Below are 23,937 nucleotides of genomic sequence, written 5' to 3'. Positions count from 1 at the left end.
TCATTTCTAATACCAAAGTGCATGACCACACGTCCCAACATTGTATTCCATCTGCTATTTCTTTGCCTGTTCTCCTAATCTGTCTAAATCCTTCGGTAATCTCTCTACTTCCTCAAAACTACCCATCCTTCCATCTACCTTCATATTGTCTGCAAACTTTGCAACAAAGCCATTAATTCCATCATCCAAATCACTGACATATAACATAAAAAGAATCACTCCCAACACAGACAGATGCTAGAATTTTTCCTGTAATGCCATGGGCCTGTAGCTTGTTAAGCAGCCTCATGTGTGGCATCTCGTCAAAGGCCTTCTGAAAATCCAAGTACACATCAACTAATTCTCCTTTGTTGATCCTGTTTGTTATTTCTTCAAAGAATTCTAGCAGAATTGTCAGGCAAGATTTTCCCTTAGGGAAACCGTGTTGACAATGGCCTATTTTATTATGTGCCTCCAAGTACCCTGAGACCTCATCATTAATAATCAACTCCAACATCTTTCCAACCACTGAGGTCAGACAAACCGGCCTATAGTTTCCTTTCTTCTGTCTCTTTCCCTTAAGAGTGGAGTAACATTTACAACTTTCCAGTCTTCTGGAACCATTCCAGAGTCTAGTGATTCTTGAAAGATCATTACTAATGCCTCCACGACATCTTCAGCCACCTCTTTCAGAACTCTGGGGTGTACACCATCTGGTCCAGGTGACTTATCTACCTTCAGACCTTTCATCCTTCTCTCTCATTATAGTCAATTCACACACCACGTCCCCTAACACCTGGAGCTTCCACCATACTGCTAGTCTCTTCCACAGTGAAGACTGATGCAATATACTTATTCAGTTTGTCCACCATATCGTCACCCCCCCCCACTCCATTACTACCTCTCAAGCCTCATTTTCCAGCGGTCCGATATCCTCTCTCACCTCTTTTTTACACTTTTGAATCCAAAGCTTTTGATATTATTGGCTGGCTTACTTCACATTCCATTTTTACCTTCTTAATGACTTTTTTTCGATGCCTTTTTTTTTAAAAGCTTCTGAATTTTCCAACTTCCAATTAATTTTTGCTCTATTATATGCGCTTTCTTTGGCTTTTATGTTGGCCTTGATTTCTCTTGTTAGCCACAGTTACGTCATCTCTCCTGTAGAATACTACTTCTTCTTTGGGATGTATATATCCTGTGCCTTCTGAATTGCTTCCAGAAATTCCAGCCATTGCTGCTGTGCTGTCATCCCTGCCAGTGTTCTTTTTTCCCCAATGAATTCCCAACTCCTCTCTCATGCCTTTGTAATAATTCTCTTTAACCCCACTGTAATACTGATACATCCAATTTCAGTTTCGCTTCTCAAACTTCAGGGTGAATTCGATCACATTATGATCACTTGTCCCCAAGGGCTCTCTTACTTTAAGATCTCTAATCAAATCTGATTCAGCCCCCATGGGGGTGCCACTATAGCATGACACTATTACAGCTTGGGGCATTGGAGCTTGGAGTTCAATTCTGGGATCCTCTGCAAGAAAGTTAACACATTTTTCCCCTGAGCATGCGGATTTCCTCCAGGTACTCTATTTTCCTCCTACAAGGGTGTACAAGTTAGCAGGTTAATTGGTCAATGTAAACTGTCCTGTGATTAGGCTCGGGTTACATAGATGTGGAAGGTGTTGCTCTGGAAAGAAGAATGTGCTTGCAAAAAAGGTGCCAAGGATGGTAGATTGGTTGTTAGGTTACATAAGCATAACAAAGAAAGAGATCTCATAGAAACAGAAATTCTTTCGAAGTCTGACTGAATAGATGCAGAGTTGATACGTACTTATAGAGTGCCAGAATCAGAGTCACAACACAAGAGATCCAGCACATAGGTCTAAGTGATTTTTAATCTAGAGCAGCAATTCTTGGACTTCTTTATCCAACAGGTTGTGGACCAATAAAACAAGAGACCAGAATTTTAGATATTAATGGGTATTGCTGGAGATGGTAGGTGTAGTAAACCGCCAAATGAAAGATCAGCCTGAATCTTTCTGACAGGCAAAGTATGGAAAACGGTCTGAAAAAGCTTCTCTGGTTTTAATTATAATGTTAAAACGATAACTTATAGCCTACTCTTGGCAATCATCAATATTCTATACGAAGCTTTAGGAGCCCATGGCCTTTTCAGAAACCATCTCCAATAAAATCACTTTTTAAAAACTTGTACATTTAATTCCCTCAAAATTGCCACCATAGCATCCTTAGCCCGGCGTTCTCCACCTTTCTGATGGCATGACCAATAACATTCAGCAACGGGTCAGTGGAACCCAGCCAGTCTTTGGATTGCCAATATTTTCTCTTTTCGCTTAGTGACAGGTTTTAATACATTCCTAATCGCAACATTTTCGGAGCTTAATCCCATCGACACCTGTCAGTGACTGAATCTCGCTCGGAATATGAGCGCACATTTCTGGAATTTAGATCTGTGCGGTCTTGAGGTTTATCAACGTACCGTATCCATGTGCGTCCCGTGGGAAAAGTGACAATTGTGTAGTAACATGAAGGAGTAGTCAAAAACGCTGAAAAGGGGTCATTCATGATCAAATGGTAAAAGGGGGTGAAACAGGCAACAGCGCTAACAGTTCATACTCCAGAACGGAGGATTCTCAACGCCACGGGAGCAACCACACCCATAACTCCAGCACCAGACCTCCTCCCTCCCCTCAAATACCTATTCTCACACCTTCCTTCTCCCCTCCGGCGCACGGACTAGAAGCTAGAACTGGAGAAGAACGGATAATACTAAACAAGCACCCAAACACAGGAAAAGCCAAATGCGCGCAATTCCAGAAGCACCCAGTAACCCCAAACCCGACCACTGAACACGCGAGGAATTGGAAGGATGCCCGGGAAAGAAGGTTCCTCGCACCCACCCAGTCCACCCAGCTTTGGTGACGGACGAGGACGAGGCCCGGACCCGGGCGGGCCCCCCTTCCCGGCGAGGCCCGAGCGTCACTCGGCAACTCCCCGCTTTCGATGTGGGGACGGGGAGAGCCGAGATAACAACGGGTAACACAGCAGGCCGGACCAGGCGCGGTGCAGCGCGACAGCAAAGCGCGGGCCCCACCTGAAGGCTGCAGCAACTCGGCCGACGTTAACTGCAGGCTGGCGGACAAAATGGCGCAGGCGTCAGCGACGGACCGGCGCTTATCCCCGCTCTCCCATCAGGCGCCTCGTCACTCCGCACTCTGCGCCTGCGCGCCGCCTCGCGCAAACATTTTGTCAAGTTGATTAATAGAAAAAACTATAAACTCTCTTTTTCTGTTACCATATACCAGAAACATATTGGCTACAACTATAGAAAACCAACTCATCATAAGTCATGTTATCCCAGTTGTTATAATGAAATAACTGAGATTTAAAAGATATCGAATATCATAGCAGTTTTGGGGGATCCTTTTCGTTGACACACCGGTGAATGAGGTCTATTACCAAGCAGGGCGGCGATTGTGCGCACGCGCACTGGGAATAGGTGGGGGGACGGGGTTAAATGGAACACCGGAAACAATGGAAGTTATGTGAAATTGAGGAGAGGGTGATTCGGGATTCGTTCTAGTAGTTTTGTTCCAAATAATTATTGATTTTTGAGTGAATGGTGGAGTATGGTTACAGATAAAATTCTCTGAGCTCACGAAGCTTCTATTACTTAAGTAAGTATCTGAAATTTTCTGTATCTGAAAGTGAAAGCAAAGAGCTGGGAATAGAACAAGCGTTATCAGAACTGGAAAGTAGGGAAGCAGATTAGATTTTAGTGGGTATGGGGTATCAAGGAAAAAGGGAGAAACTAGACAGACTAGGTCTGCTTTCTCTGGAGTGAAGAAGAATGAGGGGTGACTTGATGTGGCTATAAGTAGTTATAAGATACATAAGCACCACATAAAATGCTGGAGCGACTCAGCAGGCCAGGCAGCATCTATGGAGAAAATACAGGACGTTTCGGTCCGAGACCCTTTAGCAGGACTGGAGGAAAAAAAAGATGGGGAGTCAGAGTTAGAAGGTGTGGGAGAAACACAAGGTGATAGGTGAAATTGGGACGGGGGAGGGGTGAAGTAAAGAGCTGGGAAGTTGATTGGTGAAAGAGATAGAGGGCTGGAGAAGGGCGAGTCTGATAGGAGAAGACAGAAGGCCCTGGAAGGAAGAAAAGGAGGAGGAGCACCAGAGGGAGGTGATGGACAGGCAAGGAGATAAAGCAAGAGGGGGAGGAAAAAAAAGAGGATGGGGAATTGAAAAGTGGGGGACGAGTATTACCAGAAGTTTGAGAAATCAGCGTTCATACCATCAGGTTGGAGGCCACCCAGACAGAATATAGGGTGTTGTTCTTCCAACCTGAGTGTGGCCTCATTGTGATAGCACTGGAGGCCATGGATGAACATGTCGCAATGGGAAATGGAATTAAAATGTGTGGCCGCTGGCAGATCCTGCTTTTTCTGGCGGACAGAGCGTAGATGCTCGGCGGAGCGGTCTCCCGATCTACGTTGGGTCTCACTGATATACAGGAGGCCACACCGGGAGCACCGGGTACAGTAGATGACCCCCAACAGACTCACTGGTGAAGTGTCGCCTCACCTGGAAGGACTGTTTGGGGCTCTGAATGATAGTGAGGAAGGAGGTGTAGGGGCAGGTGTAGTAGTTGTTCCGCTTGCAAGGATAAGTGCTAGGAGGGATGAATGGACAAGGGAGCAATCCTTGCGGAAAGCTGAAAGTAGGAGGGGGGAGAGAGGAGGGGAAGATGTGCTTGGTGGTGGGATCTCATTGGAGTTACGGAGAATTATGTGCTGGACGCGTCAATGGAGGGGAATAAACAGTCAGCGTTTAGAGCCGAGGCCCTTCATCAGCCTAGGCCTTAATTATTGCTTTCACTCATACTCCTCATACCCTTGGACTCCCTTGCAATTCAAACTCTTGTTAATCTGTGCCTTGAGTATATTGAATAACTCTGCTCACACATGCCTAGGGAATTCCAATGAGTCATAGTCCTCTAATAGAAGCAGCTGCTCCTCATCTCTGTCTATCCTTTTCAGAATTTTGTGTTTTAATAAAATTCTTCTCATTCTTCATGGCTTCAATATTTATTGGCCCAACCAAGCTAATCTGCCATCAACCCCTTCATCAGAGAGTCATGGACCACTACATAGACCCCTTCATCAGAGAGCCATGGACCACTACATAGACCCCTTCAACAGAGAGTCATGGACCAATACAGAGACACCTTCAACAGAGAGTCATGGACCACTACAGCACAGAAGAGGGGCCTTCAGCCCACCTTTTCCATGTTGAACTATTATTCTGTCTCGCCCTGTGAACCCGCGCTTGGTGCATAGCCCTCCATTCCCCTCCCATCCATGTACTTATCCAAACTCCTGTGAAGTGTTGCAGCTGAAGCTCACGCCACCGGGTGTTCCCAGGCGCTTTTCCATCCAAGCTTGCTTAGCTTCTGATCAGATGAGATCAGTTATTTTCTGGCTAGTATGGCTGTAGGCATCAACCAAGTGAATCATCACTGCAGTGCCTTCGATAATAGAATATCCTCAAAAATTGCATACAGTTGTCTCCATATTTAAGGTGCGGGCTCAGCCAACAGACGATGATAATGCATCAACACTCCTTACGTTTATACTCCATGCCCCATACTATAAAGGCCAATATCCCATTAGTCTAAGGCCCTCTGTTGGTCTGGGTCACCCTAGCTGTCCACGTGATACACAAGCCTGGGCAGCAAGCTGTTGCCCGTGCAACCATCTTCCCCTCTCCAAGCAGCTGATGATCCAAATGACAGAGGTGTTGCAGATGTTTCCAGTTGGCACTGAACTCAGCATAGGACTGTCTTACGGACTCCAGTCCGGATTTTCCTGAAGCCTTCCCCATGAGTGGGCATAGCCACAAGTCAGCAGAGGTTTGAAATCAGAGTTTTCCTTCTAGGTGAGCTGCCAACCACAGGTGATGAGCCCCATCTGCCTGAAGCGACTGGTTTTACGCCACCTGTAACTCACCTTTACCCCTTCTCCTGTAACTCACCTTTGCCCCTTCTCCTGTCGGTGAAAAAGGCTCTGCCAGGCTCAGTAACTAAGCCACACATGAAGGCCAGGAGCAGGGCTTGGTTGTCGGAGGATATTTGTGGCGCACGTCTTTAGGAGAACTTAATAGGTGGTGGGAGCTTGTCCAATTAGCACTCCCGGCTATAACAACCTTAAGGACCCAGTCTTTGCGATCATTTCTTATATTCACATACATGTCAGCTGTCTGTTTGATGCACTATCATCCGAGATGCCCTTATACTGTAGCATTAGTCATCTCAGATCTCAGCAAGTTTTCTCTAAAGTAATGGCTGATCTGCAGACTGTTGTCACCATTTTACTTTGGGCAGTCCTGGACTGAGGATCAGATCATAAGAGAGAGAAGCAGAATTACGCCATTTGGCCCATTGAGTCTGCAACACCATTTCGTCATGGCTGATCCAATTTTCCTCTCAGCCCCAGCCCCTTGCCTTCTCCCTGTATCCCTTCATGCCTTGACTGAAAAAGAATCTATCATCCCCTGCCTTAAATATACCCAGTGACTTGGTCTCCACAGCTGTCTGTGACAATGAATTCCACAGATTCACCATTTTCTGGCTATAGAAATTCCACTTCATCTCTGTTCTAAATGGATGTCCCTACATTCTGAGGCTGTGTACTCTGGTCCTAGACTCCTCTACCACAGGAAATATCCTGTCCACAGCTACTCTTTTGAGGGCTTTTCAACATTCGATAAACTTCTGAATTCCTACGAGGACAGGCCTCACATGGTAACCCGTTCATACCCAGAATCACTCTCGCGAAACTCCTCTGAACCCTCTCCAATGTCTGCTCAGCCTTTCTTAGGTAAAGGGCCCAAAACTACTCACAATATTCCAAGTGAGCTCTCATCAGTTCTCTATAAAGACTGAACATCACATCCTTGCTTATATATTCCAGTCCTCTCAAATTGAATGCTAACATTGCATTTGGCTTCCTCATCACAGACTCAACCTGCAAATTAACCTTTAGGGAATCCTGCATGAGGATTCCCATGTCCCTTTGCACCTCAGATTTATAAATTTTCTCTCCATTTAGATTGTAGTCTATGCTTTTATTTCTTCAACCAAACTGCTTGACCATACACTTCCCATTACTGTATTCCACATGCCCCTTCTCCTAATCTAAGTCCTCCTGCAGCCTCTCTGCTTCCTGAACACTATCTGCCCCTCCAGCTATCTTCATATCGTCCACGAACATGGCCAAAGAGCCATCAATTCTGTCATCCAAGTCATTGACATATAATGTAAAAAGAATGGGTCACAACACAGACCCCTGTGGAACACCACTAGTCACCAGCAGCCAGCCAGAAAAGCCTCCCTTTATTCCCACTCACGGCCTCCTGCCAATCAGTCACTGGTTTATCTATGCTAGAATCTTTCCTGTAATACCATGGGCTCATAGCTTGTTGAGCAACCTCGTGTGGCATCTTGGCAAAAGCCTTCTGAAAATCCAAGTACACAACATCAGCTGATACACATACAAGCAGAACCAACACTCGTGGCTAATTTGTTATCACCTGCCTTCACCCCATAATCTTTGAGACCCTTATTGATCAAGAACCCAGCAGGCTCTACACAATGACTTGACCTCCACAGTCATCCTTGGCAATGCATTCCACAGAGGACGTTCTTCCACTCTGGTTTGCGGGCTTATGTGGCCGTTGTGACAACGAAAGACTCTTGCACTATCGAGCAGTTGTCAGCTGGAGGGTGGGTAGTTTCCAAGTGTTCCACTACTTCCACTGCTTGTGCAGGTCGATGGGATTATGCAGTTCAGTAGTTTCGCACAGATCAGATGAAGAACCTGTTTCTGTGCTATGCTGTTCTAAGCACATTTTTGGGGGCTAATATTATATAATCTTATATATGAATATATAATATATATTCATATTGACAAGCAGATAGTTTTTACAATTTACCGATTTGTCTTTTTTCCCCTCCTTCATTTAGTTGTGAAAGAGATAGATCAAAACGACAAGATGTTCACTTGCGATATTTGTGGGCAAAGTGGCCTATCAGAACCAGATATGAAGACGCACATGTTCTTTGTCCATGAAGAGAATGAGAATAGCTGTCCAATCTGCGATTTATCTGGAATAAGTTATGACGAACTAATGTTCCACATGGAGACCTCTCATGGTGAGGTGAAACCTGACGATGGAATGACAGTCTCTTCCATTGATCAAGAAAAGGATCCTGATTTTTCACTTCGAGCCACTGAATGTAACAAGTCTCCAGAACAGAAAGTGTTTGAAGTGAAAGGGAAGGCAGAGCCAAAACCAGAAGAGCTTCATGTGGCTTGTTCTGCATCAGTTTCTAACGGTGAGAGACTGTTTAAACAGAACAATAGGAAGAGAGAACCTCGAAGGTTAATACCATCAGAAAATGTCAACGGGACATTTGCAGGAACAATTTGGATTCAGCCTGAGCACAAGCTACCTGATAAGAACAATGAAGAATTGAAAGACTATCAACTTTGTGGCAAACCTAATGAATCTGTAATCTTTGGTTCCCCTGAATGTCCTTTCTGTGGCCTAGTAGGAAGCTCTGGAGGAGACCTAAATGACCATGTGAAGATCAAACATGCAGCCATGTTGGAAACACCTCAGAAAGGTACCAGTTGAATGTGTGGTAAAATTATTTATAAAATAATCATTTACTTGCCCATGCAACACCCACAAAATGCTGGAGGAACTCAACAGGCCAAGCAGCATCTGTGGAAAAGAGTAAACAGTTGACGCTTCAGGCCAAGACCCTCCATCAGGACCTGGTGAAGAATCTTGGCCTAAAATGTTGACTGCTTATTCATTTCCATAGATGCTGCCTGACCTGCTGAGTTCCTCCAGCATTTAGTGTGTGTTGCTTTAGATTTCCAACATCTGCAGGCTTTATCATGTTGACAAAATAGCATGTTTGTTGAAATGCAAAGTACCCTGCAGATGCTGGGAATCTGAAATAAAAACTCAAAATGCAGAAATACCAGGCAAGTCAGCCAGCGTCTGAGGAGCAAGCAGAATTGTTGTTTCATCTCAATGGCAGTTCATTGGGGCGGCAATAAAGGGCTAGTGGCCTGGGTTCAATTCCTGCCACAGTCTATAAGAAGTTTGTATGTTCTCCCCGTGACTACATGGATTTCTTCCAGTTGCTCTGGTTTCCTCCCACATTCCAAAGACATATTGCAGAGTAGGTTAATTGGTCACTGTAAATTGTGTCGTGATTAGTCTGGGTGGGTTGCTGGGCAGTGTGGCTCATTGGGGTGGGAGAGCCTGTTCCACACTGTATATCTTTAAAAACTCTTGTCTTCACAGATGTTAACATTCTATGCATTTCTGTCATTTTCCATTCACTGAACTGGAGATTAACTTTCACTTTGTATTTGTTAGGTTCTGCAAAGCACAGGCTGTATTCGTGTCCCATGTGTAAACTGGTATTTGAAAACTGGCAGATACTGCAGGAGCATGTGGAGTTGCATTTAAGCGAGAGCAGAGCTGAAGGTAATACATTGTGAAAACCTGTTTACTCCAACAAGTTCATTTTGTTGTGCACAAGGCCAGTTCGTGACCCTGTTAGCTCGCTTGGCAAATCTGTAAAGCTTTGGCAAAATGATCTGTAAACATAAGAAACATTGCAGATGCTGGAAATCAAAACAGCACACAGAAAGTGCTGGAGGAACTTAGATCAGACAGTATCCATGGAAATGAATAAACCGTTGATGTTTTGGGCCGAGACCCTTCTACAGATCGGGAAAGGAAGGGGGAAGGGGCCAGAATAAAAAGGTGGGAGTAGGGAAAGGAGGACAGGGGAGCTGATAGGGAGGTGAGAAGAGGTAAGAGGTCAATGGGGAATAGAAGAATAAGGGATGGGGAGGGAATATGTTTTACTGGAAGGAGGAATTGATATTCATGCCATCAAGTTGGATGCTACCGAAACAGAAAAATAATTTCTGAATGTTCTGTTTTCGTGACTTGCCCCAGAGTTTATCCTGTTTCCTGCTTAGCTTGTAAGTTGATCTCCTACAAAACTTGCTTGGTGTGTTGCCATTAGTGAAAATGATTTTCACCTTATTTCAAGTTTTATGCCGTATACTGTTATTTGTTTTGCATAGGCTCTTGTGTGATTGATATTTAAAGTATTTCTTCAAGCAGAGAAGAGTACATTTTACTGTACACTTATTTTCTTGGCATACACATGTAATGGGCTGGCTTAATCAGACCAAAACTATCTGAGTGTGCAGGAGATGTAGTAATCAGCATACAAGCACAACAAAGTAACTAAAGCCTAATTTATTATCGCAAAACACTGATAAACTGCACTAAATACTACGTTGTAAGTTACAAAGATTTCAAGGCTCATGATTCTTAGTCACTGCACTCATGAAGTGTAGTATAGTCAGATGGTTAATGTTGTTGGGGAGCTCTAATTCTGACTGATTCGTGAAACCAGTCCCGAGTCCCAGGCACCCATCGTGATTCCCGGTCTAGGGGAAGTCCAGAGAACCCAGGAGAAGATACCCCAATAATATGAATTTCACAAGTGTAGTAAGATGCACAGAGACAGACAAACTCTTTGATCTTTTGTTTTCATACCGTTAATAGACAATAGATGCAGGAGTAGGCCATTTGGCCCTTCGAGCCAGCACCATTATTCACTGTGATCATGGCTGATCATCCACAATCAGTATCCAGTTCCTGCCTTATCCCCATAACCTTTGATTCCGCTATCTTTAAGGGCTCTATCCATCTCTTTCTTGAAAGCATCCAGAGACTTGGCCTCCACAGCCTTCTGGGGCAGAGCATTCTATATATCCACCACTCTCTGGGTGAAAAAGTTTTTCATCAACTCCGTTCTAAATGGCCTACCCCTTATTCTTAAACTGCGGCCTCTGGTTCTGGACTCACCCATCAGCGGGAACATGCTTCCTACCTCCAGTGTGTCCAATCCCTTAATAATCTTATATGTTTCAATAAGATCCCCTCTCAGCCTTCTAAATTCCAGAGTATACAAGCCCAGTTGCTCCAATCTTTCGACATATGACAGTCCCGCCATCCCGGGAATTAACCTTATGAACCTACGCTGCACTCCCTCAATAGCAAGAATGTCCTTCCTCAAATTTGGAGACCAAAACTGCACACAGTACTCCAGGTGTGGTCTCACCAGGGCTGTACAGCTGCAGAAGGACCTCTTTGCTCTTGTACTCAATTCCTCTTGATATGAAGGCCAGGTTTATTAAGTCAGCCTGGTTTATTTCATTCAAACAATACTTGTGTTCATTAACATAGTGTGTTCATAGTGTGACGAAGGGTCTCGGCCTGAAACGTCGACTGCACCTCTTCCTAGAGATGCTGCTTGGCCTGCTGCGTTCACCAGCAACTTTGATGTGTGTCGCTTGAATTTCCAGCATCTGCAGAATTCCTGTTGTTAGCTTCTATCAACACATGTTTGACATGAATAAACCTACAGTGTTTACCTTGTACAGACACGCCACGTGCTGCAAGCTCACAAAGAGTTAAATTGTCATTTTGAACTGTTCAGACATTCATTCAGTGGTTTTACAGAATTTAATACAACACAACACAGAATGAACATTCAACACCTACAGTGCCTTGTAAAGGTATTCAGCCCTCACAATAATTTTCACATTTTACAGTCTCATTTTCTGAATTTAAAATACATTGAAGTAGGATTTTTGTGCTAATCTACAAAACATTGTGCATCCTGTCAAATCAAAAGAAAAATTCCAAAACCTGTCAATAATTAAAAACCAAAATTGTGATGCTTTAAATCCCCTTTCATCCCCTTTGTAATCACTACTCTAGCTTTCTTTAAGAGTAATATACAGGTTTCCTCCGCCATCCGAAGGTAGAGCGTTCCTATGAAACGGTTCGTAAGCCGAAATGTCGTAAAGCGAAGAAGCAATTACCATTTATTTATATGGGAAAATTTTGTGAGTGTTCGCAGACCCAAAAATAACCTACCAAATCATGCCAAATAACACATAAAACCTAAAATAACAGTAACATATAGTAAAAGCAGGAATGATATGATAAATACACAGCCTATATAAAGTAGAAATACTTTTCCACAATCATTACTGAACTGTTCTCCGTAGTGAAAATCTCACGCAAGCGCTGTTGGCAAAAACACGGTGCAAGCGCTCTCCAGTAACCTTTAAACTATGAAGCTGCCAAATCATACCAAATAACACGTAAAAATACACAGCCGATATAAAGTAGAAATCATGTATGTACAGTGTAGTATCACTTACTGGAATCAGGACAGCGCTGAGCACACTGATGATGGTGTGTTAGGCTGAGTCGTTGCAGGTTGGGTGGTGCAATGGCCTCCACCCTCCGGGCCACCAACCGATATATTGCCGCGAAGCACGCAGAGGTGCAGTGGTAGCCGGGAGGCACCCAGCACATCTTTAAGAAAAAAGCCAAAATAAACATGCTAATTAATTACGTGCCGCCTGACACGTAATTGTCGGCCCAGATCAGTGCCGATTGCCGATTGCATCGCCTCTGATCTGGGCCGACAATTATGTGTGTGGCAGCACCTAATTAATTAGCATGTTTATTTCGGCTTTTTTCTTAAAGATGTGCTGTGTGCCTCCCAGCTACTGCTGCATTCTCCGCGAATCGGTACAGTATCTGTCCGCGGCGTGGGTGTTGGGGTGGTGGGACACTGGGGTGTCAGCTCGTCGTCTGTTTCCATTAGAGCAGGCAGCTCATCTTCTCCTATGACTGCCCGCCTGGATGTCGAAGGTCAAGGTTCGTTGTCTGCTGTGGCTGATGTGGAAGGCTTGCTTGACTGCTGAGCCTCGCGCATTTTTCTATCATACAGTTCTTTGTAAGGACTCAAAGAATCTTGCAAATATCCCCTAAACCTACATACCCTTTCAAAATTAAAGTTGTACTTTTTCATTACTCATTCGGTTTCGATTGTTATATTTTCCTCTTCCAATTGCATCAGCTCTTCATCTATCAGTTCTTGGTCATGGGATGCCAAAACCTCTTCAACATCATCTTCGTCAGCTTCCACAAGCCATACTCACTTTGTCCTTGCTTCGTTCACCACGATCGAAACACTTAGTTATGTCTAGTTTTACGCTAAGTGTAACACCCTTACGAGCTCTTTCAGGCTTTTCCGACACCATAGAACTCATCTTGCAAACGGCTGCTCACAGGTTCCTGTTAAAGCAATGCTGGCGAGAATGCCGTTCCGAATCCGGGGAGAGCGGCTGCTTGGGGCGCGCGCTGAATTTTTTTCGTAACAGTGAAAATACCTCCTGAAAGCGAAAACAGGGTACTAATGTAGGTCTTTCGTAACAGTGAGGTTTCGTAAAACGAACGTTCGAAAAGTGGGGGACACCTGTATTACCTTACTAACTCACCCAATTTCTTGATGTAGCAAATTGGAGGATCAACTGTTTTCAATGAATTTGTAAGATTAAGTATAGTATGGTAGATTTTCAACAGATTGAAGAAAAAGGAGCAACAAGGGAAGTCAGGGAGATGATAATATAGAAACACAACTCTGGGGAAGGGTACAAGACCATCTCAAAGGCACTGAACATGCTCTCGAGCTGAGTCCATTCCATCATGAAAAAGTGGAAAAAATATGAAACCACAGCCACAATGCCAAGGTCAGTCTGCCCTCTAAACCCAGTCATCAGAGAAGAATGGCACTTGTAGGTGGTGGTGGAAGTGGATGCAAAGGGGTCTTTCAAGAGCCTCTTAAATAGCTATATGGAGGTTAGAAAAATAGAGGGCTATGCGCTAAGGAAATTCTAGGCAGTTTCTAGAGTAGGTTACATGGTCAGCACAACATTGTGGGCCGAAGGGCCTGTAATGTGCTGTAAATTTTATGTTCTATGTTCATACCCACCATGCTGCAAAGCATTTACCATTCACAGAACTTGGCAGATAGCAGTCTGCTCTAGTAAACACAAAATAATCTGCAGATGCTGGGGTCAAAGCAACACTCACAACACGCTGGAGGAACTCAGCAGGTCGGGCAGCATCCGTGGAAAAGATCGGTCGAGGTTTCGGGCCAGAACGTCGACTGATCTTTTCCACGGATGCTGCCCGACCTGCTGAGTTCCTCCGGCGTGTTGTGAGTCTGCTCTAGGCGCTCTCTCTTTCCATAGTACAGCGATCACTCAAGACTAGTATGGTATTCTACTGAAGGGTTAGATTAGATTAGATTAATGAGGACACGCAGTCCTCTTTTATTGTCATTTAGTAATGCATATATTAAGAAATGATACAATGTTCCTCCAGAAGGATATCACAGAAACACAAGACAAACCAAGACTTAAAAAACTGACAAAAACCACATAATTATAACATATAGTTACAACAATGCAAAGCAATACAGTAATTTGATAAGAACAGACCATGGGCACGGTAAAAAAAGTCTCGAAGTCTCTTGAAAGTCCCATCAACTCACGCAGACGGTAGAAGGAACAAAAACTCTCCCTGCCATGAGCTTCCAGCACCGCAAACTTGCCGATGCAGCACCCTGGAAGCACCCGACCACAGCCGACTCTTGACTCCGTCCGAAAACTTCGAGCCTCCAACCAGCCCTCCGACACCAAGCACCAAGCACCAAGCACCATCTCTGCCGAGCGCCTCGACCCGGGCCCCGGCAACAGGCAATAGGCAAAGCCAAGGATTTGGAGCCTTCCCCTCCGGAGATTCTCGATCGCACAGTAGCAGTAGCAGCGGCAGCGAAGCGGACATTTCAGAAGTTTCTCCAGATGTTCCACCGTGCTTCTCACGCCCGTCTCCATCAAATCAGGATTGTGCACGCTACCTATTTAACAAATACAATATCATTACAGAGCGGCCACGCACGCTGCATCGCTCCACCATCTTCTCCTCCCCTCCTGAAGGTTATTCCCTTCAATGAGAATGCCTGTGCATGACTTTGTTTAACGTGGGGAGGCTGATGCACAGGCAGCCAGCACAAGGTCATTGACAAAGAGGGGTTTGTGTTCACTGGTATGGAGTACAAGATGACTGGGGTCTCTACACTCCTGCAGCTTTCTTCTATCTTCGCTGCCGTTGTGAGGTGTCATCGTCTTCCACAAGCGCCACTGTCGACGTCCTGGTTGGATCACTGTTTGTCTGGATCCTCCGCCTTGCCCTTACCCCCATGGGTGACCCCACCAGGAGATGAGCTCCAGGCAGCTTCGATCTCAGGAGCTCAGGAGCTCACCAGCCTCCTCACCACGACAAGGTCACGATCATCGGAGAAGTCTTGCCAGAGCGTCTGGCTGTAGCTTCACTGTTTTCCCAATCACTAGTGCATCACCTGAGGAGACTGAGGTCCTCTAACATCTGCCAGACGATGCTGAGGATGTTCTACGAGTCTGTGGTGGCCAGTGCGATCATGTTTGCTGTTGTGTGCTGGGGCAGCAGGCTGAGGGTAGCAGACACCAACAGAATCAACAAACTCATTCGTAAGGCCAGTGATGTTGTGGGGATGGAACTGGATTCTCTCACGGTGGTGTCTGAAAAGAGGATGCTGTCCAAGTTGCATGCAATCTTGGACAATGTCTCCCATCCACTACATAATGTACTGGGTGGGCACAGGAGTACATTCAGCCAGAGACTCATTCCACCGAGATGCAACACAGAGCGTCATAGGAAGTCATTCCTGCCTGTGGCCATCAAACTTTACAACTCCTCCCTTGGAGGGTCAGACACCATGAGCCAATAGGCTGGTCCTGGACTTATTTCCTGGCATAATTTACATATTACTAATTAATTACCTGTATTTATGGTTTTATTACTATTTAATTATTTATGGTGCAATGAAAACCAATTTCCCCCGGGATGAATAAAGTATGACTATGACTATGACTGTTTTCAGATTCTGCAGTGACCTGGTGCCCTGCTCAACCTGAGCATTAAAGTATGCCACACTTCTCAAAGTCCGCTCATTTGATTGTTCCTGAAGTATTCCTGTCTCACCATCACATGGTTCACTACCAGTTCTTCTCAGTATTTACTCAGACATATTTGAGCTGTTTAAAAGAAACAGAGTTCAGTGACCACAGCTGATTTACACTTATGATTACGTGACTATGCACAGCGCCAGTGCCATTTTCAAGTTTGCTGGTGACACCACTGTCGTTGGCTGAATCCAAGGTGGGTAATAGATCAGCAAGAGGGAGACTGAAAATCTGGCGGAGTGGTGTTATAACAACAACCAAGAACCAGTAAGACCAAGAAGCTGATTATAGGCTTCAGAGGCCCATGAACCAGTCCTCATCGGAGGATCGGAGGTGGAGAGGGTCAGCAACTTTAAATTCCTCTGTGTTATTATTTCAGAGGCCCTGCACAGAAGTGCAATTGTGAAGAAAGCACGGCAGTGCCTCTACTTAGGAATTTGTGGTGATTCAGCGTGACATGTCGAACTTCGACAAACTTCTGTAGATGTGTAGTGGAGAGAGTATTGACTACCTGCATCATAGCCTGGAATGGGAACACCAGGGCCGGCTGGTGGCGCATTGACATCGGCGCCGGACCCGGGAGCAGAGGTTCCCGGGTTCAAAACCAGTCGGGTCCGCTCCCGAGTACGCTTTCCATCCGTGCTGGATTGAGTGTCGAGATCGCAACTCAACCTTATAAAATAAAAGGGAAAAATACTGCCAAAATGTCTGCGTGAGGAGTAGCACGCCACACAGTCTCTCTCACTCTGTGCCTTGTAAAAACCATGAAAGAGACATTATCACGGATGCACGCACAGACGCGCACGCACACGCAGATGCGCAGACGCACAGACTCACACGCACGCAGGCACACGCCAAAAAAAAAGAATGGAAACACCAATATCCTTTAAAGGAAAATCCTGCAAAAAGTAGTGGATATAGCCCAGATGACCATGAGTAAAGCCCTCCCAACCATTGAGCAGGCCTACGTGAAACACTTGTAGCAAGGCAGCGTCTGTCATCAAAGTACCCCACCACCCAAGTCACGCTGTCTTCTCGCTGGAGGCACATGAGCCTCAGGACTACAGCACCATGTTCAGGAGTGGGTACCACCCCTCAACCATCCAGCCCTTGAACCAAAGGGGATAACTTCACTCAACTTTACTTGCCCCATCACTGAACTGTTCCCACGACCAGTGAAGTAAGGACTCCTCAGTTCATGTTCTCAATATTTATTGCTTGTTTAGTTATTATTATTATTTCTTCTTTTTGTATTTGCACAGTTTGTGATCTTCTGCTCTCTGGTTGAATACCCCATTTGGGCAGTCTTTCATTGATTTTGTTATAATTATTGGATTGATTGAGTATACCGTCAAGGAAATTAATCTCAGGGTTGTACATGGTGACGTATATGTATCATAATAATAAAATTTACTTTGAACTTTGATTTGGTTAGCAACATTTCTTTTTGTCCGTGTCTATGGTTTAGAGACTGGTATCACTTCAGATACTTTGCCTCTTTTTAGGAGCAGAACATTTGATGGGCCAGTTTATTCACACCTCCTCTGCCTAACGAAGTGACCACTGAGTGTACGTTCGTGGTCTTCTGCTGCTGTAGCCCATCAACTTCAAGGTTTGACATGTTGTGCATTCAGAGATGCTCTTCTGCACACCACTGTTGTGGTTATTTGAGTTACTGTCGCCTTCCTGTCAGCTTGAACCAGTCTGGCCATTCTCCTCTGACCTCTCTCGTTAACAAGGCTTTCTTTTCTGCCCACAGAACTGCTGCTCACTGGATGTTTCTTTTTGTTTTTCACGCCATTCCCTGTTGTGTCTAAAAATCACGGATCAGCAGTTTCTGAAATACTCAAACCACCCTACCTAGCACCAACAATAATTCCCCATTCGAAGTCCCTTAGATCACACTTCTCCCCCATTCTGATGTTTAGTCTGAGCAACAACTGAACCTCTTGACCATGTCTGCATGCTTTTAAGCATCGAGTTGCTGCCACATTATTGGCTGATTAGATATTTGCATTAATGAGTAGGTGAACACCTTTTTATTCTGGCATCTTTTCCCTTCGTCTCCAGCCCTGATGAAGGGTCTCAGCCCAAAACATGGACTGTTTATTCATTTCCATGGATGCTGTCTGACCTGCTGAGTTCCTCCAGCATTTTGTGTGTACATAAAGTACTGTGCGAAAGTCTTAAACACATACGTATAGCTGGAGTGCCTAAGACTTCTGCACAGTACGGTAGTAATTTTATGTACAGCACTGTACTGCTGCTCCAAAATATAACAAATTTCATGAGGTATGTGAGTGATAATAATCCTGATTCTGATATGGGTCTCTATTGTGGACTGAGAGTGGGAAGGGGGTGGGGAGATGGGAATCATGGTTGGGCAAAGGGGAAGGAAGTGGGGAGGGAGCGGGAAGCACCAGAGAGACATTCTGTAATGATCAATAAACCAATTGTTTCAGATCAAATGATCTTGCCTGGTACCTAAGGGCTGGTGTGTCTGCACCTGCACCACCCAACCGTCTTGGCACGCCTTCCCTGCCGCCTGCCCCATACCCCTCCCACGATGCCCCATCCTTGCCATCCCCAACATCCATTGCTCCCGCCCGATTTACAAACTTGCTCTCTGCTCCACATTGACACATACAGTACCGTGCAAAGGTGTTAAGCACCCTAGCTATCTGTACTTGCCTAAGACTATTGCACAGTCCTGTATATGTTATAAAACACCATAAGACATAAGAAATGCCTGTTCATCTCTGTTCTGGTGGGGCATCTTTGTACTCTGAAGGTGTGCCTTCTAGTCCTAGGCTCCCTCAGTATAGGAAACATCCTCGCGCTCAGCCTTTCAATATCCGATAGATTTCAATGAGATCCCCCTCCTCCTGCCCCATTCTCCGAAATTCGAGTATAGGCCATCAAATGCTCCTCATACGTTACCCCTTTCATTCCTTGGATAATTCTCATGAAATTAATGATTATCAACCAGAATAGATGTAAAACGATGTTTGTGCTGTATGCATGCATTTTGTGTGCAGATGTTTGTTTTCATTCAGTGATTTACCTCTAGAATGTGCATTGGCCGATCGTCAGTTTGCTCAACAACTACAGGAAGAGGAGAATCAGCAAAGCAGGTTATTTGAAATGAAAAGAGAGCAAGAGGAATTTCAAAAGCTTCAGGTATTTGTGGAAAACATGTATCAATATTCAAATTGTTGACAGCATCTAAGCATTTTTCAGTTACGGTACTGTGCATAAGTGTTAGGCACACTAGATCTTTTATATGGTGTCGGAGGCTGATCTCAACGTCATCAAGGCTGTCTGGGATTACCTGAAGAGACAGAAGCAAGCAGAACTCTGGCAAGTTCTCCAAGATGCTTGGATCCAACTACCAGTCAATTTTTTTATAAAGCTGCATAACAGTATTCCTTAGAGAATTGATGCAGTTTTAAAGAAAAAGAGTGGTCACACCAAGTATTGATTTAGTTTTTAACTATCTACTGCTCTTTATTGTTTTTTTGATATTTACAAACTTTTTATTTCATTATTTTTGGAAGTATCTACTACTTCGCAGATTTTTCTTTACCTGTGCCTAAAACTTCTGTGCAGTACTGTATATGTGACGAAACTGTGTTCGGCTATAATTATTTTAAAGCATGCTCACTTATAGCTTTTTGGAAAGCTTATCTGTCTGGATTTTGTTTTAGTTAATAAGATATTACATATTGCAGCGCTTAATTCTCTTCTTCCCAGCACCCCATCCTCTGCAAATTGGTGGACCTGGTAGCGTCCAGACTCTTTAAAAGCACCATTGCTGTAATGATCCAATGTACTAAAAAACGTATGATCTGACAACCATACTTAATGTCCTCTTGATAAATTGAAGGAAACCAGTGTGCTACAGTTTCAAAGTAAAATTATTATCGAGGTAAGTTTTACCATATTCACCCTTGAGATTCATCTTGCTGGTAGTCACAAAACAAAGAAACACAATAGAATCCACTAAAAACCCCGCAGAACCAAGACCTACAAACATCCTATGTGTGAAAAAAGAATAAATCATGCAAACAATAAAAAAGAAAATAAATAATACAAACACACACAAAATGCTGGAGGAACTCAGCAGGCCAGGTAGCATCTATGGAAAAGAGTACAGACAACGTTTCGGGCTGAGACCCTTTGGCAAGACTCACAACAGTGTTTCTTTCTCCCCTCCCCCCACCTTTTAAGTCTACTCCTCATCTTTTCTTCCTCCAGTCCTGCTGAAGGGCCTTGGCCCAAGACGTTGACTGTACTCCTTTCCATAGATGCTGCCTGGCCTGCTGAGTTCCCCCAGCATTTTGTGTGTGTTGCTCGGATTTCCAGCGTCTGCAGCTTTTCTCTTGTTTGTCAAATAATAATACACAACATGAACCACAGAGCCTCCAAAAGGGAGTCTACAGCCCCAGAGCCGGTTCAGTGCTGAGGGGAGTGAAGCTGGTCCAGGAGCCTGATGGCTACTCCTGAACCTGGGGGCATGCACCTAAGACTCTTGGACCATCTGCTTGATGGTACCAGCTATCTATTCAATCCCATTATCAAAGTTACAAATTTTAAAGTTAATTTATTTTCAAAGTATATATGTGCCACCAGATACAACCCTGAGATTCGTTTTTCTTGTGAGTAAATCCAAGAACCATAATAGAATCAATGAAAGACCACACCCAACAGGACAAACAACCAATGTGCAAAAGACAAGTGAAAGGCATCCGTTAGTCTTGCGAGACCATGGATCTGTGCCTGGAAAGTCTTCACTCTCCAGGGCGCAGGCCTGGGCAAAGTTGTATGGAAGACCGGCAGTTGCCCATGCTACAAGTCTCCCCTCTCCACACCATCGATGTTGTCCAAGGGAAGGGCACTAGGGCCGATACAGCTTGGCACCGGTGTCGTCACAGAGCAATGTGTGGTTAAGTGCCTTGCTGAAAGACACAACACATCGCCTCAGCTGGGGCTCGAACTCACGACCTTCAGGTCACTAGTCCAATGCCTTAACCACTTGGCCGCGTGCCCACAAAAGACAATCAACTGTTCAAATGCAGAAGAGGAAAATAATAATAAATAAATAAACATTAAATATCAAGAGCATGAGATGAAACGTCCTTGAGGGTGAGGCCATAGGTTGTGGGATCAGTTCAGTGATGGGGCGAGGGGAGTTGAATGAAGTTATCACATGTCTCATCAGTAGGTAGCTATAGGCCAGTTAGTTGAACTTCTGTAGCTGGGAAAATGCTTGAAGCTATTATTAAATAGCGAGGCTTCTGAAAAGAAATGGATCCATCAGGCAGACACAGGTGGGTCCTGTTTGACAAACTTAGTGCAGTTCTTTGAGGATATAACAAGTGCAGTGGATAGAGAGGAAGAGATGGATGTTATTTACTTGGATTTCCAGAAGGCGTTCAATAAAGTGCCACATAAAAGACTTGTCCATAAGATAAGGATGCATAGAGTTGGGGGTGATGTATTAGCGTGGATAGAGGATTGGTTAACTAATAGAAAGCAGAGAGTTCGGATGGGCAGGTGTTTCTCTGGTTCGCAATCAGGGTGAGTGGTGAAGCAAATTGTGCAGAGGATAAGGCGAGTCTGCAGAGAGATGTGGTTAGGTTAAGTGAGTGGGCAAGGGTCTGGCAGATAGAGTACAATGTTGGTAATTGCGAGGTCATCCACTATGTAAGGAAAAATGGAAGATCAGGTATATGGGGTGTCAGGGAGGGGTAGCACCTCTGGTGGGGGAACATGTCGCGTCCTTTTCGGGGCGGTTAGTCCACCTTTGGTCCCCACCTGGCACTCAGCTCTCACCTGTGGCTCCCCGTAGCTGTTTGCATGCGACAGCGGCCACACCCCAGGCAACGGCTTCGACAAGCCGGCTAAACCAGGTGAGGGTAGCCGACGGGTCTCAAACCCTCGGTGAGATAGGGAGTTGTCTATTCCAGCATGTGAAGACAGACTCCGGCGGATTGAGCGAACGAGACCAGCGGAAGGTCCAACGGTCAAGAAGGCGGTCTCTGCAAGCGTCGTGGAACGTGTAGAGCAGGACAAGACACAGAAGATGTCCTGGTCATCCATCGCGCCTAGTCCCATCTCCAGCTGTCTAGACTCTGTCTTGCCACTGGACCCAGACGGGAATTGGGAAGAGAGAATGAGGCTGACGCTGCGCGACTCTCCCTCACTTAAATCCAAACCACGCGCTAGTCTTGACACCATCATTATGGTGTCGAGGTCCTCATCGACGTCAACGATGGACGAACAACAAAAGATTACAGCATGCTGCTGTGCAGAAGGACTTAGGAGTGTGTGTGCATGAATTGCAAAATATTGGTTTACAGGTGCAGCAGGCTATCAAGAAGGCAAATTGAAAGTTGGCCTTCATTGTTAGAGGGATTGAATTTAAGAGCAGGGAGGTTATGCTGCATCTGTATAGGGTACTAGTGAGGCCACATCTGGAGTACTGCGTGCAGCTCTGGTCTCCTTACCTGAGGAAGGATATACTGGCTGTGGAGGCGGTGCAGAGGAGGTTCACCAGGTTGATTCCAGAGATGAGGGGGTTAGATTATGAGGAGAGTTTGAGTAGCCTGGGACTATACTCGCTAGAATTCAGAAGAATAAGAGGAGATCTTATAGAAACATATAAAATTATGAAAAGGATAGATAGATAGAGGCAGGAAAGTTGTTTCCACTGGTAGGTGAGACTAGAACTAGGGGACATGGCCTCAAGATTCGGGGGAGTAAATTTAGGACGGAACTAAGGAGGAACTGCTTTTGCCAAAGAGTGGTGAATCTATGGAATTCTCTGCCCAATGAAGTAGTGGAGTCTACCTCAGTGAATATATTTAAGACAAGGTTGAATAGATTTTTGCAAAGTAGGGGAATTAAGGATTATGGGGGAAAGGTAGGTAGGCAGAGATGAGTCCGTGGTCAAATTAGCCAAGATCTTATTGAATGGCAGAGTAGGTGCGATGGCCAGGTGGCCTACTCCTGATAGTATTTCTTAAATTCTTATACAGAAGGCCACACCGGGAGCACCAGATACAGTAGATGACCCAAACAGACTTGCGGGTGAAGTGTCGCCTCACCTGGAAGGACTGTTGAGGCCCTGGATGGTAGTGAGGGAGGAGGTGTAGGGGAAGGTGTGGCACTTGTTCTGCTTTCAAGGATAAGTGCCAGAAGGGAGATCAGTGCAGAGGGATGAACGGACAAGGGAGTCACGTAGGGAGCGATCCCTGCGGAAAGTGATGGGGGGGGGTGGGGGAAAAGAAGGATGCACTTGGCGGTGGGATCCTGCTGGAGGTGGTGGAAGTTATGGAGAATTATGTGCCGAAGGCTAGTTGGGTGGTAAGTGAGGACAAGAGGAACCCTTTGTCTGGTTTAGCTGCGGGAGGATGGGGTCAGGGCAGACCTCCGCAAAATGGAAAAGATGCAGGTGAGGGCGGAGTTGATGGTGGAGGAAGGAAGCCCCTTTCTATGAAGAAAGAGGACGCTTCATTATTTCTGGAATGAAAGGCCTCATCATCCTGAGAGCAGATATGGTGGAGTCAAGGAACTGCTGAAAGGGAAAGGTATTTTTACAAGTGACAGTGTGGGAAGAGGTATAGTCCAGGTAGCTGTGAGAATCAGTGGGTTTATAAAGGATATCAGCAGATAGACTGTCTCCAGAGATGGAGATAGAGAGATCAAGAAAGGGGAGGGTGGTGTCACAAGTAGACCAAGTAAATTTGAGGACTGGGTGGAAGTTGGAGCAAAGTTGATGAGCTCAGCATGGGTGCAGGAAGCAGCACCAATACGGTCATCGATGTAGTGTAGGAAGAGTTGGGGAGCAATACCAGTCTTGGCTTGGAACACGGACTGTTCTACGTAGCCA

At 45.1% G+C, this 23,937-nt stretch overlaps 2 protein-coding genes across 4 annotated transcripts in view; one reads left to right on the top strand and one right to left on the bottom strand.

The window, feature by feature from the left end:
• Positions 1–3,201, bottom strand: part of kpna5 (karyopherin alpha 5 (importin alpha 6)) — a 47,729-nt gene extending 44,528 nt beyond the window's left edge. Inside the window, exon 1 of the mRNA XM_072251634.1 lies at positions 3,095–3,201. The gene's annotated coding sequence lies outside the window, so the exon portion shown is untranslated. The remainder of the gene's footprint in view (positions 1–3,094) is intronic.
• A 330-nt stretch (positions 3,202–3,531) lies between these two features.
• The window catches only part of zufsp (zinc finger containing ubiquitin peptidase 1), a 79,241-nt gene continuing 58,835 nt past the window's right edge, over positions 3,532–23,937 (top strand). For all 3 annotated transcript variants that reach the window (XM_072251633.1, XM_072251632.1, XM_072251631.1), the window contains exons 1-4: positions 3,532–3,677; positions 8,033–8,695; positions 9,466–9,576; positions 19,114–19,223. In XM_072251633.1, the coding sequence (XP_072107734.1) occupies positions 8,062–8,695; positions 9,466–9,576; positions 19,114–19,223 (855 nt within the window). In that variant the 5' untranslated portion in view covers positions 3,532–3,677; positions 8,033–8,061. The remainder of the gene's footprint in view (positions 3,678–8,032; positions 8,696–9,465; positions 9,577–19,113; positions 19,224–23,937) is intronic.

This window comes from Mobula birostris, chromosome 2 (assembly GCF_030028105.1).
Source record: "Mobula birostris isolate sMobBir1 chromosome 2, sMobBir1.hap1, whole genome shotgun sequence".
Lineage (NCBI taxonomy): Eukaryota > Metazoa > Chordata > Chondrichthyes > Myliobatiformes > Myliobatidae > Mobula > Mobula birostris.
This window is presented reverse-complemented; position numbering and strand designations above follow the sequence as displayed.